The following is a 12,505-nucleotide window of genomic DNA, read 5'->3' as shown; positions in this document are numbered from 1 at the left end:
TTTTCACAGTCATCATGGCCCGCTAAGGGAAATGGCAACTACAATGTGGCCCACGACAAAAATGAGTTTGACACCCCTGCCTTAATCAGTAATTAACCCGTCCATGACGGTGAATAAGACCCACCATTCAACTTTGAACAGCAAAATAGCAGGCAAATAATAAGCGTCATTCAGGAGCACAAAGTTTTACAGATGTGTTTATTTATGTATGTATTTATTTATTTATTTTAAGTACGTTTTTTCGTTTGTTTGCTTTTCCCTCCCGCCTTCATGCATATTAACATTTCGCAGCAATGCATTTCAATGGGTGTCAATTATATGCAGATTTTCAGTATTCAAGGGGCGGCCTGGTCTCTAACCTCACTCTCAAACAAGTACAGTATAATGTATTTTAAAACACATCTCTGAGTTCACTTTGCAGGGTCATTAAAATAATGTTCCACTGAGTGTTTGCAGTTGCAGTAGTTAGTCTAGTCAAGGTTTTTTTTTAAAAAAATTTAATGTTTCATTTTTTCAATGCCATCTAAGTTTAGAAATGGTAATCAGCAAAAAAATCAGAAGCTACTGACGAATTTGACCTCTAATTTTGACCAGTGCTCATCAATCAGACTAATTTAATCTAAATGTGGGCGTTTATCATCCTCCCCCGCAAGACCTTTATTTTTCATTGTTCAGTCATTATCCAAGGTTGTGACCACTCTTGTTATAAATAGCAAAGAATGGAGATGATCCTGCTTTTCCCTCACTTTGCAACACACTTTACAACAGAGCTTGACTTTTGACCTCTTTGAGCTTTCGAGTTTACTTACGACTTTACGAGATTACTTTTTTTTTTTCAAGATGGCACCTGAGTAGGCAGCCGTCGGCACGTGCTGTTCAAGAGCCTTACGTTTTTTGTTGTTTTTGTCTTTTGTTTGTCACATGGTGTTGTTGTGACGTCGTGTGGACCTAATGTGGACTGTTTTCAGTCACGACATTCGTCAAAGAAGAATCTGTGCTTGGTGGTTGCGCCTTGGCGGCATGCGTGTATCAGCGCTGATTTTGATTGGGAGGAATGTCGGCGCCATTTGACTGTCGTTGCTGGACAACTCCGGGGTGCTTGTGTCTTGCGCCTGAAATAGGCAGCATTTTCACAGCCCCACTTTTTTCAGCGAAAAGTTCGGTGCTGAAGGACAGTCTGAAGCTGGATGGATGCATGGCTTGAGGAGCCGACAATGAGAAGAAAGGAGAGTCAGCGCAGAGCGCCGATGCGTACGTGGAACTGGGAGTCGCGGCTTGGAATTGAAGCTGATTTACATGGGACAGGAGAAGAGAGCCAATCTCTTTTTTGTTAATGGATGCTACAGCTTCTTGTTGCTTTTAAGCTTAGCTTGTAGCAGACGTGTGCACATTTCAGCATGACGTCTTTGATCCACTGGTGAAAAGGACACTTTGATTCGCTCCTCTTTCATCTGTAACTGCTTCAGACAACAAAGTGTATGCAGGAAAGTGGTTGAGATTGCATGACTGTCAGAATCAGAATCAGAATCATCTTTATTGGCCAAGTATGTAGAACACACAAGGAATTTGTCTCCGGTATAACACGCTGCATTAGTATCATCGTAAACAACAAAATCATTGAACCATTTTAGAGTGACCAGTAGCAGTATTTGTAGTACAAGAAGAGTGACTACGTCAGTGACTGTTTAAGGAGTTAATGGCTAGAGGGAAGAAGCTGTTTAAGTGTCTACTGGATTTGGTACGCATGGATCTGTAGCGTCTGCCTGAGGGGAGTAGCTGGAAAAGGTGGTGGGCAGGGTGTGGGGGATCCAGGAGGATTTTCCGTGCCCTTGTCTTGATTCTTGCAGTGTGCAAGTCCTCAAGAGTGGGTAGGGCGGTGCCAATGATTTTTTCCGCCGTCCTAACTGTCTGTTGAAGTCGGATTTTGTCCTTTTTTGTGGCGGCCCCAAACCAAACCGTGATGGAAGAACACAGGATTGATTCGATGACTGCCGTGTAGAACTGTCGTAGCACCTCCTGTGGCAGGCCATGCTTCCTCAGCAGCCTCAGGAAGTACATCCTCTGCCGGGCTCTTTTCAGGATGGAGATGGTGTTGACTTCCCACTTCATGTCCTGGGAGACTGTGATTCCCAGGAACTTGAAGGTCTCGACGGTTGACACAGGGCAGTTGGATAGTGTGAGGGGCAACTGTGGAGAAGAATGTTTCCTGAAGTCCACGATCATCTCTACAGTCTTGAGCGTGTTCAGCCCGAGGTTGTGTCGGCTGCACCAGAGCTCCAGCTGCTCCACTTGTTGGCGGTACGCAGACTCGTCGCCGTCTTTGATGAGACCGATGACCGTGGTGTCGTCTGCGAACTTTATGAGTTTGACAGCTGGATCTGTTGAGGTGCAATCGTTTGTGTAGAGGGAGAAGAGCAGCGGAGAGAGGACACATCCCTGTGGGGCTCCAGTGCTGGTGGTGCGTATTGATGATGTTGTTGCTCCCAGTCTCACCTGTTGTGTCCGTCCCGTCAGGAAGCTGAGGATCCACTGGCAGATCGTAGGGGACACACCGAGGTGGAGAAGTTTGGGGGTGAGGAGTTCCGGGATGATGGTGTTGAACGCAGAGCTGAAATCCACAAACAGAATCCTTGCGTCTCTGCCTAATGTGTTGTCTTGCATTATTTTGTCACTTTATGTTAACTTTTCTTTTGATGGCAGTGGCTCCTCTTGTTGTATGTTGTCTGTTTAAAAGGGAGGAAATTTCATCACATACAGCACGGATGAAATTTGCTGTGTGTTACACATACAACACATTTGACAATAAAGTTGTACTTGACTTGACTTGACTCCGCTTTACTAAACAATTTTGGTGTGGTTACATTGTCTCCTCAAATCCCCATAGTGACAACACATTGGTCAACCGCCTTTGCTCATTAGCATGATTCGCATTCAGCTGCTTTCATGTTTTTTGGCACAGTCTATGTTTGGGTTGTGCTGATTGGAGGGCCATGACTTAATTTAGATGCAGGGAAGTGGACACAGAAGCGTACTTATTCGGCTGCACCCCCGCCCCACCAACTTCTGCAGCATCTCAAGTTACATTTTTCACGTTAGAATTGTTCACGGTTGCACAGTGAACTCGTGGTTCGCACATGTGCCTCACAATTACGAGGTTGTTGGTTCATATCTGGGCTCAGGCCTTCCTGTGTGACATTCACATGCTTTTTATGTGCTTGCATGGGTTTGCTCTTGCGATTGCAGCTTCCTCCCAACACCCAAAAACATGCTTGTTAGGTTGAAGGTTGTAAATAGGTCATCGAACACAGTCGCATTGGTACTCTTCTGAGTCTCGTTTTTGCCTCGGAAATTTCCTTTTCTATTCCGTCTGAGTGAGACGACCCAAAGTAATTGGAGGGTAGGATTGTTGGAATTCTAAAAATTCTTAGGAGAGGTGCCTGGATTCAACCTTTAAGCCACCTCTAGCAAAGGTTATTTCTGACCAACCTTTTCGAAAGGAGATACATTGCCCACAATCCTTTACTGCAACAAATATTAAAGCCACAGGCCACAAACAAAGTTCACAGACTACTTGAAAATGTTTAACAGTTTCACGCTAGTAATACATTATTTTTTATGTTGCTCGTTTTGCTCCCTGGGCAAACCTCTGCTGCATACCTTTGCTGTCATCTTTAGACTAGTGGAGCTGCAGAGAACATTCTATTGTTAAAATAAAATAATAATAAATAAAACATTTTTTGATTGACTTCCCGTTTAAAGAAAGGTGGCATAAAGTTAGATGTGTCTTTCTGCTAAGGTCCTGTGTCTACGGCCCTTGCAATTTGACGAGCAACCAGTCTAGGGTGTAGTATAAACGGCATAGAAAATGGATGGATGAATTTGTCATCGTCGCCATATATAATAGTTTGACACAATGGCCTTTGCCTGTGGATGTTTTTGGGTTGAGAACAGGAAGGGTTAAAAATGGGAGTGGCTGTATCTCAGTAGGTTGTCAAGAGTGGAAGGGAAGGCGCAACATAAAAGTGGGTGGTGAGAGTGATGGCAAGAATTTAGTGTCCACTGAAGGCTTGGCGTGTACAAAAAGTGTCATCTCCTGCCTCCTACACAGAGTCCTCAGTGCACAAAGCATTTTTCATAAGGACTCGTAGCAAAAACAATCTCATTGGAGACTGCGAAATTTAATCAGGGGGTTTAAAACACAATTATCAGGGAGGTAGTGGTGGCACTGTGGCCTGCCGGAGAAGAGGTGCGGGAGTACTGTGAAAGGGACCACCCCCGCGTTGTCTGTGCCTTGCAGCTCCTCTCCCATTTGTCACTGAGCACAATAACTCTTTGGATGGCAGAGGTAATAATGGAGAAGTGGGGAAATGGGACTCCAGAGACTCACCTTTTCTCCGTGAAGATCAGTTAAGTTTTTCTCAACTCGCAAAGATGGTGACTTTTATCAAAACACACCACACTCGTTTGAAAATGCGTAGCTGCAGGACAATGACAGTTCATTTGGTCCTGGTCTGCTCTGGGGCCGTTTTGCTGATTCGTCACTTTTATTGGCGTTTTTGCATTGTCTACCGGCGGCTTGCGTGTGGTCTGCTGTCAAAGCTGTGATTCATAAGATCAGAGAAGTCATTTTCAAATCATCTGCTTTCTTTCGCAACAGTCCCCCCCCCCCCCCCTTCCGTGCTCGTCTGAGCAAACATGCTCGAAGGCATCACACAGTGGAGTGCTTCGCACAGTTGCACACATCGCTTCCTCAGAGACACACCACTTGCTCTGCGCTCGTAGCTTTTTCTCTGGAATAGTTGTCTACTCAAATAGGCACATGACAGAAATCAGCTATTTTTCAAATCAAATAGAACTGAGCACTTTAATAGGTACACCTACACAGTCTAGTGCAGTGGTTCTTAACCTTGTAAGAGGTACCGAATCCAATCGGTTCATATGCACATTCACTGAACCCTTCATAAGTGAAAAAGAAAAAGTATGATTTTTTTAAACATATTCAAGACATAAAAAAAACACATTTATTAAAAACAGAAAAAAGTAAACAGAATTAGTACAAGTATAAAGTACTGTATACATTTTTTTATTGTACACAAAATGAACCAGCCAGTGATGGCCAAGCGGGCGTGTCATAACTAATTGACGTTGAGTCGAGCATGTCTTAATAATCTCCATGGCAGAGGCTCTGTCGAACCCCTGAGACTGATTCGTCGAACCCCTACGGTTCGATTGAACCCAGGTTAAGAATCACTGGTCGAGTGAGATCGAGCGCCCTTCACATATTTGTGAAATAACTTGAAATGAATATGAGAAATGTCTCCTGATGCTCAGTGCAGTGATGCAGTGATGATATCACTGTCAACATTAATCATAAATATGACTAGTACCTCCCTGTGTCAAAAGAGGATGTCATTTTTGTAAAGGCACAATTTGTGATTGTGTTCTTGTGTTGGATCTTGTATTACCTGTAACACTGTCAGAGTTAAATTTCATTTTGATATCTTGAGGTCCTTGCAACTACTGTAACACTTTGCAATTAGATTTTCGAGTGATGCAGATATCTACCCAAATGGGACATTTATTTTCAATTCCAAAATAGGGAATATCTTTTGTTTTTACAGTCAAAACCTACGCCAGTGACCATTCCAACAAACAGAGATGGTATCCAACTCTGTGGTATTCATCGTGTTCTCGTGGTGCGTCACGTGTGCGAGGTTCAAAGTGAACACCTGAAAAATGGATGCCAGCTGTTCACTGGTGAACAGGTCCAGGGTCGACCTGCCCGCGTTACGGCTGGATGGATGCCAGTTGGTTCTGTTTCTGTTGAATGACTGTGCTATTGGATGCTTTCTATTCCTCCAAGCTGAGTGCCACACGCTTGCTGCCACTTTATGAATTTGCAAGGGATCTTTTGCCATTTCAGGTAGTGTCTGCTGTTCCCCAAAGAAGCAGTTGTCTAGTGAAATGCATCCAATTTGTTTGAGTTTCCCCGAGTTGTGCATGCATTTGTTGGGGACCACTCAGATCATTGTGCCAGACAGTGAAATTGTAAATAAATCACAAATGGTCAGTGGGTGACTGAGATGAAGCCGCAATCAATACATAGCAAGTTTACAAAGAAAAGTCACACTGTCGTTTTTTCATGTTGGACCATTTTTGTTCTTTTTTTCTTTCACAGAAACACTTTACTTGCTCACAGGTGGATGTTTTTTTCTTCTCCTCCGATTAAAGAAGCCGCACGCATCTTTTTTTTCATTCAAAAAGTACAAGGTGCCTTCCTGGAAGGATCTCAAAAACCACATAACTCCTCAGCTCTGCCTACAGATGTACGGCTTTGTCTTCGGCATCCATCCAAACCTTGCGAATGATCGTTTGCCATGAAATGGAAAAGTGAGTGTCAGTGGAATTTTGTTTTGGTAGAGGTTTGTATCGGATGCGGTCCTGGCAGGCCAGCAGGCTTTACTCTACCTGGGCTTGTTTTCCAAGAAAAAAGAAAAAAGTGAAAAGACCAACTCCACTTCTAGGTTCTCCTCCTAATGCTCAGATGCTCATCTGTGTGTCACACCCTTCAAGACAATGCCAGCAAGCGTGAAAACGTGGGCTCATCAGCCGAGAGCGGCTCGCTATCACGGCTTTATTCATCAGCATAATTAGGCCGAGGAAGATATGTGGGACAAGTGGCTAGCAGCACTGATGAAAGCTCATCAGCAAGCTCCCTGCAGAGCATCACGGTTTCTGGCTGCCGCCGGCTCAATCATCGTCCACAAACGACTTCAGAATAGCAGCTCTTTGCTCCACTGAATGAGCGTAGAATGAATATAGTTCGTGAAAGAACAGAGTTCATTACTACTTCCTTAATATTCTACTCTAAAACTATATCCTAAAATAGTGTTGCGACATTACTTCTAATACTTTTAACCCATCCATCCATGCATTCTTCATCCTCACAAGGATCGCGGGGAGTGTTGAAGCCAATCCCAGCTGCCTTCGGGTAGTAGGCGGGGGACACCCTGAACCGGTTGCCAGTCAGTCGCAGGGCACACAGAGACAAACAACCATTCAAGCTCACAGTCACACCTAGGGACAATTTTGGTGTGTTCAATCAGCCTGCCATGCATGTTTTTGGAATGTGGGAGGAAACCGCAGTACCCGGAGAATAACCGTGCAGGCTTGCGAGAACATGCAAGCTTCACACAAGAAGGCCAGACGCGCTAACCACTGGTCCACCTGGCCGCCCCACTTTTAAGTGGGTAAATACAGCTAAACTATGATGAAGTTTCCAACACTGCACTAGCACGGTTTACTTCATTTTGATCAAATACTAGTTTTACATCTGGCATTTCATCAGAAGGCAACTCAATGTGTTTCACACAACACCCGAAACATTTACGAACAAAACAGATATATGTATTCAAAAGCAATTACGAAAAAACAAATGTATCTTACCAAAATTATGACAAAAAAATGACTGACAGCAGTTTAGCACCATAACAATGAATTTAAAAATTTAACATATTTAAAAGTGAAATAAATAACTTTCTAAATGACAAAAATAAACAGACACTGTGACATTGATTTAAAAATAACACAATAATTAAGTCTACAGGAGATAAAAGCTTCTCCAGGCCTACTTTTCGCCACATGAATGAGGACAATATGCTCAAGTCAAGCTTTTGCAGCCTACTCGATTTTGCAGATAATTATTTAACAACAAATGCCATTTTTGTTCCATTTTGTAAACAGGCACACCGCAAGGGTGTGAAATGACGATTCTCATGAGTACCATGAGCCCTATAAAATATTATTTTCAATTTGCAACACTGACTTTGAGAGGCCCGCAGTGATCTCTTACACAGGTGGTGCCCATGCTTCAAACTTATTGGAGAAGAAAGCAATGTCAACATGGTAGTGGATCAGTTTAACATGCAGAGCTGCAACTCCTCATTTGAACTAACCATCTGACCTCGCCATTGCAAAATAGTAATAGTCAAAGTCTGCACGCTGAAGCTTTATTACTTTACACACAATTTCTGATCAGAATTGATTTTCAGAGCTTCCCTCACCATTTTTTATCTCCACCTCTCCTCATATCAGTGTTTCCCGTTCTGCGCTCATCTCTCCTCTTCCTCCTCCCCGTCTCTCCTACGCTTTTTATGACCGCCTTGTGAATCACAAGAGTGCGGATGACGATGGGGTGGGCTGGTAATGGGGGTGAGGGACATCGCGACATGGCTGAGTGTCGATCTCCCTGCCTGATGGGAAGATCGAAGCTCTGCAGGCAGGCAGCGGAAGTGGTGGGAGGTTGTGGGGTGGGGGCGGGGCGGTACGGGTATTAGGGTGCTGGACTCTAAGACTGATTCACAGCCACCGTGCCGTGAGAGCTCATCATATGTGCCATGGGGGGGAAAAAATGGAATTTCACTTACCGGTAGTCTGAAAACGTTTATTGATTACACATAATGTATATTGGTTCATCTACTTATGCAAGCAACTTAAAGGAACAGGAAGAACAAGATAATAAATTAATAAGTGCAGAACACGGTTAGTGTGTGTATCCGCTATATTTGGTGATTTGACATGTTTTTATATTCCATACATATATCAATAATTGTTGGGAAACACTGCTCCAAGTAATAACACAAGGGTGAAATAAGAATGCATTTTTTGTGGTCATCAATAGCTAGGAGATGGTCTTCCTCCATTTTGTGTTTATTCAATTTGATTGTCTTACCTCTTTTTTATTATTATTGGTACATGGTTGGTATTCCGTTATATACTTTCGTGACTCTAGTCTTACCATATCTGCCCGAATATAAGACAGTGTTTTTGGCATTGAAATATGACTGAAAAAGTGGGGGTCGTCTTATATTCGGGGTCTAGACATTATACCCATTCACGACACGAGATGGCGCCAGATATCATTGAAGTGAATGCTGAACTTTACTCCCCAGGCCAAAGTGAACCCCTGTCACGAAGAATAAAAATAGAAATCGTGGTAGCACGAAGAAGAAAAATAAAAAATGTTGTATATCAAATGCCCAAAAATGTTGTATATCAAATGCCCTAGACGGCAGTGAGGATGACGTGCTATGGGAGGAACCAGTGGAGCCAGAGGATGGGAGTGAGGACAGTGACACTGAGCACAGCGAGGCAGAGGATGTTTGTGAGGAGTAATGTTCTGTCATGACAGATCTCAGCTACTCTCAAGTTTAACCTGTTTGCATTCTTTTATTGCAATGTTTTTCCTGATTCAGATTTGTTTCAAGACTACAGTTACAGTTAGACTTCACTTTGATGGTTAATGCAGTTATTGCAATTTTGTTGTTCTATCACAATAAATTTACATTTCAATAAACAGAAACCATTCATTTACGAATGTGATTGCATTTTAGTTTACATATTTAAATGTTCAGATATTAAGATTTGAATTAGGCGAAATAACATGCTTTTTCTCTCAAATATATTCTTATAATCATTTGTTTCAGATGTACTGTCATTATTTTCTGTATAAAAATTAATTTGGTGTTCAAAAAGTCTTTTTTCAAACATGAGTCTTGAAAAAGAGGGGTCGTCTTATAATCAGGGCCGTCTTATATTCGGGCCAATACGGTACTTCCAGTATGCTTAGCTGCTTATATCATAATGAACGTTGCTGCCATTACTGCATGACAACTGTGTGGTTCTGATTTGAATAAAACTGAGCCAGTGCATGTTTTATTTTCTCCCCTCACGAATGGAAAACACCCCGCTGATAAATTGTCCATTTTGACGGGAACATGATTACACGAGGCCAAGGCTGCAGGCCGTTCAATGGGCAGACAGAGCGACATGTCACCTCTAAGAGGGCTTGGAATATATGTCCGTGCCTTCACTAAGGCCTGCGTCGTTAATCATGATTTCGGATGGTGATGATTAGCTTCCTCTGTGTGTGTGTGTGTGTGTGTGTGTGTGTGTGTGTGTGTGTGTGTGTGTGTGTGTGTGTGTGTGTGTGTGTGTGTGTGTGTGTGTGTGTGTGTGTGTGTGTCATGCACCCAACTGTCTTCGTGTTAATAATCAGCCCAGGGAGCTAATACCCGTCAACTAATCCAGCTGTAATCTAAAGCACATTGTTACATTTTATATGAAATTTAATTCATCAGTGTGCATGCGTGCGTGCGTGCGTGCGTGTGTGTGTATGTGTATGTGTATGTAGGTGTAGAATCTGGCAGTACAGCATTTCGATTCTCGGAGAAGAGGATGAGAGGTGATTGCATCTAAATCCCTAAACTAGGTTAAACAACAGTCTAAGAAGGACACTGATGTTGTTTCTCCTTCTCATACGGGTCACTGCTCATGACTGGGGGAGGGATTACTGAGGCATCATTTCATCGCTCTCAAAAATCTGTAATAGTAACAAGGCAAGGGATTAGGATTCATTACAGGTAGTCCATGTGTAGGCATCTATTAAGGAAGACGGCTTTGCAAGAGAATCACTCTTGCGATCGAGCTTCAGAGTTTCAGTACAAGACCGCTTCATTGGATTCATCAGTGAGGTGAAGCAGGTCAATAGCGATGTGAGCACTTATTGGATGTTGTCAGTTTGTGCTTTTTGCTCTTTTGGTTTTTTGTTTTTTTTTTGCCTGGGGGGAAAAAGACAACAGTTTTCGAGCAGTATAATCCTTTTTGTATTTTCTTAATGTGGCGACAGTAAACATGAAATCATAATGCTAATTGCCATTTAATTGTCATTTCAGAATTAATTACAGCTACAACTAAAACAACGAAAATACCACTCTGAACATCCATTTCTTTTTTTTTTCTCCTGTACTGTTGATCTAAAACAAAAACAAAACGGTCAGCTCTTTGGTTTGTGAAGTCCTGTTCTTTTAAAATGAAAACAGACATTTTACCAAAACTCAGGGCCACCCTTTCAGAAAAAACTAAACAATGGAAACATGCAAATTCCAATATTGCCCAACAATAACACTTCATGGTCACTGACCATACAGCAGTTCACTCGTTTGACTTGCGGGCGGGCAGCCTGGGATCGGTTCCCACTCAGTGATGGTGTGGATGTGGGTGTGAATGGTCATTTGTCTCTATATGTGCCCGATCAGTTCAGGCTGTAGTCTGCCTCCCGCCTGAAGTCAGCTGGGATAGGCTCCAGCAACTCCCCATGACCCTCTTCAGGATAATTTGTGTTGAAAATGGATGGATGGATAGAATATCACTTCAAAACAATACTTTTACAGTGTCGAAATACAACAAGACGCATTCTGGCACAAGAAAATGGTCTTAAATGAGCTTTCTTGGTTTCCACACGAGAACCAGCACAACAGGTTCACTTGGCGGTGATTATTTATGAACTCGATGTTTGGCTTTGCTGACATCTGCTTCATCATTCAAACATGAGCAACTTACATCTTGATCCCAAGATTGATACGTTGCAGATTGTTTTTCTTCCCGCTCCTTCTCAAAATCCTTTTGTGATGCTGTGCAGTCTGAAGAGTCCATCGCCAGGCTCAAACTCATCATGTTCGATCTACAGAGCCATCTCGGTTCTGTCTTCGTTAAACTTAATTACCATTCAAATAATTTATTTTGGTTCAGCGAAATGAGAAAAAAAAGTTTTAATATCGGGCTCCATCTTTCGGGGAAAATAATTAGATTGATCTGAAACTGATGTCATTGATCTATTTTAAGTCTGTGCATTTTTAACTTCAAGGCAGAAACATTTGTTGATTTTATTTTAAATAGATGTGTTTATCTTTGCTTTACTGATACTTTCAGATATTTTACATATCTATGTATTATGTGTTTGTTGAATACTTGTTCTGTCCAATTTTACCCATACTGCTGTGAGCTACTACATTTTTGCAAGAGTTTTTTTCTGTCTGTATGTTTCCTTCTCTCCCATATAAAGAAAGGTCAAATGAATGAATCAAATAGTCTGAAAATAGCACTTTTCTGTGTGAGTTTGTGTGTGTTTTCGTCGTAAAATTCTATTTTTGGAGGAACTATGAAATCACTGTGTTATTGAATTGCTCTGTCACTAGCATTTATCTTCACACTCAGATGCACTTTGTTGAGTGCTCTATGCAGGAACTCTGAGATGATTGCGGTTAACCTTGATCCATTGATTTCCTGCCATTGTGTACTACTCTTACATATTTGTGGATGTGTGCTCAGTTCTCTCGCTTGCTTTTCTCTCCTTGCAGAAATCCTGAATGGAGGCGTTTACGTTGACCAGAACAAGTTTCTGTGCCATGCGGACACCATCCATTGGCGTGACATCATCAAGAATCCCAAGGCCGAGCTCCTGGTGGTGCCGTCCAACAACAGCAATCTGGGATGTGAGTATTCCACAAATGTGGAAGCCAGTGGATGACAATGACACTTTTTGGAGGTGATCCACATGCCAAGCCACTTGAGGCCCGCAACTGCTTAGTCACTGCGTTTGCCTATCGGTCAACTAGGGGCAAAATCACATGGTGTTAAAATCAGCGTGTGAACGTTTGCGTCGGTG

The 12,505-nt window shown here is 42.5% G+C and overlaps 1 protein-coding gene across 2 annotated transcripts in view; it reads left to right on the top strand.

Moving 5' to 3' along the window:
- LOC147210970 (receptor tyrosine-protein kinase erbB-4-like) overlaps positions 1 to 12,505 on the top strand; it is a 166,240-nt gene that overhangs the window by 100,114 nt on the left and 53,621 nt on the right. For both annotated transcript variants that reach the window (XM_086119524.1, XM_086119515.1), the window contains exon 4: positions 12,198 to 12,332. In XM_086119524.1, the coding sequence (XP_085975650.1) occupies positions 12,198 to 12,332 (135 nt within the window). The remainder of the gene's footprint in view (positions 1 to 12,197; positions 12,333 to 12,505) is intronic.

Source organism: Hippocampus guttulatus, chromosome 1 (assembly GCF_054856545.1).
Source record: "Hippocampus guttulatus isolate MCC_2025c chromosome 1, RoL_Hgut_1.0, whole genome shotgun sequence".
In the NCBI taxonomy this organism is placed as follows: Eukaryota; Metazoa; Chordata; class Actinopteri; order Syngnathiformes; family Syngnathidae; genus Hippocampus; species Hippocampus guttulatus.
The sequence above is the reverse complement of the archived record's forward strand: the minus strand, read 5'-3'. Positions and strand labels throughout refer to the sequence as shown.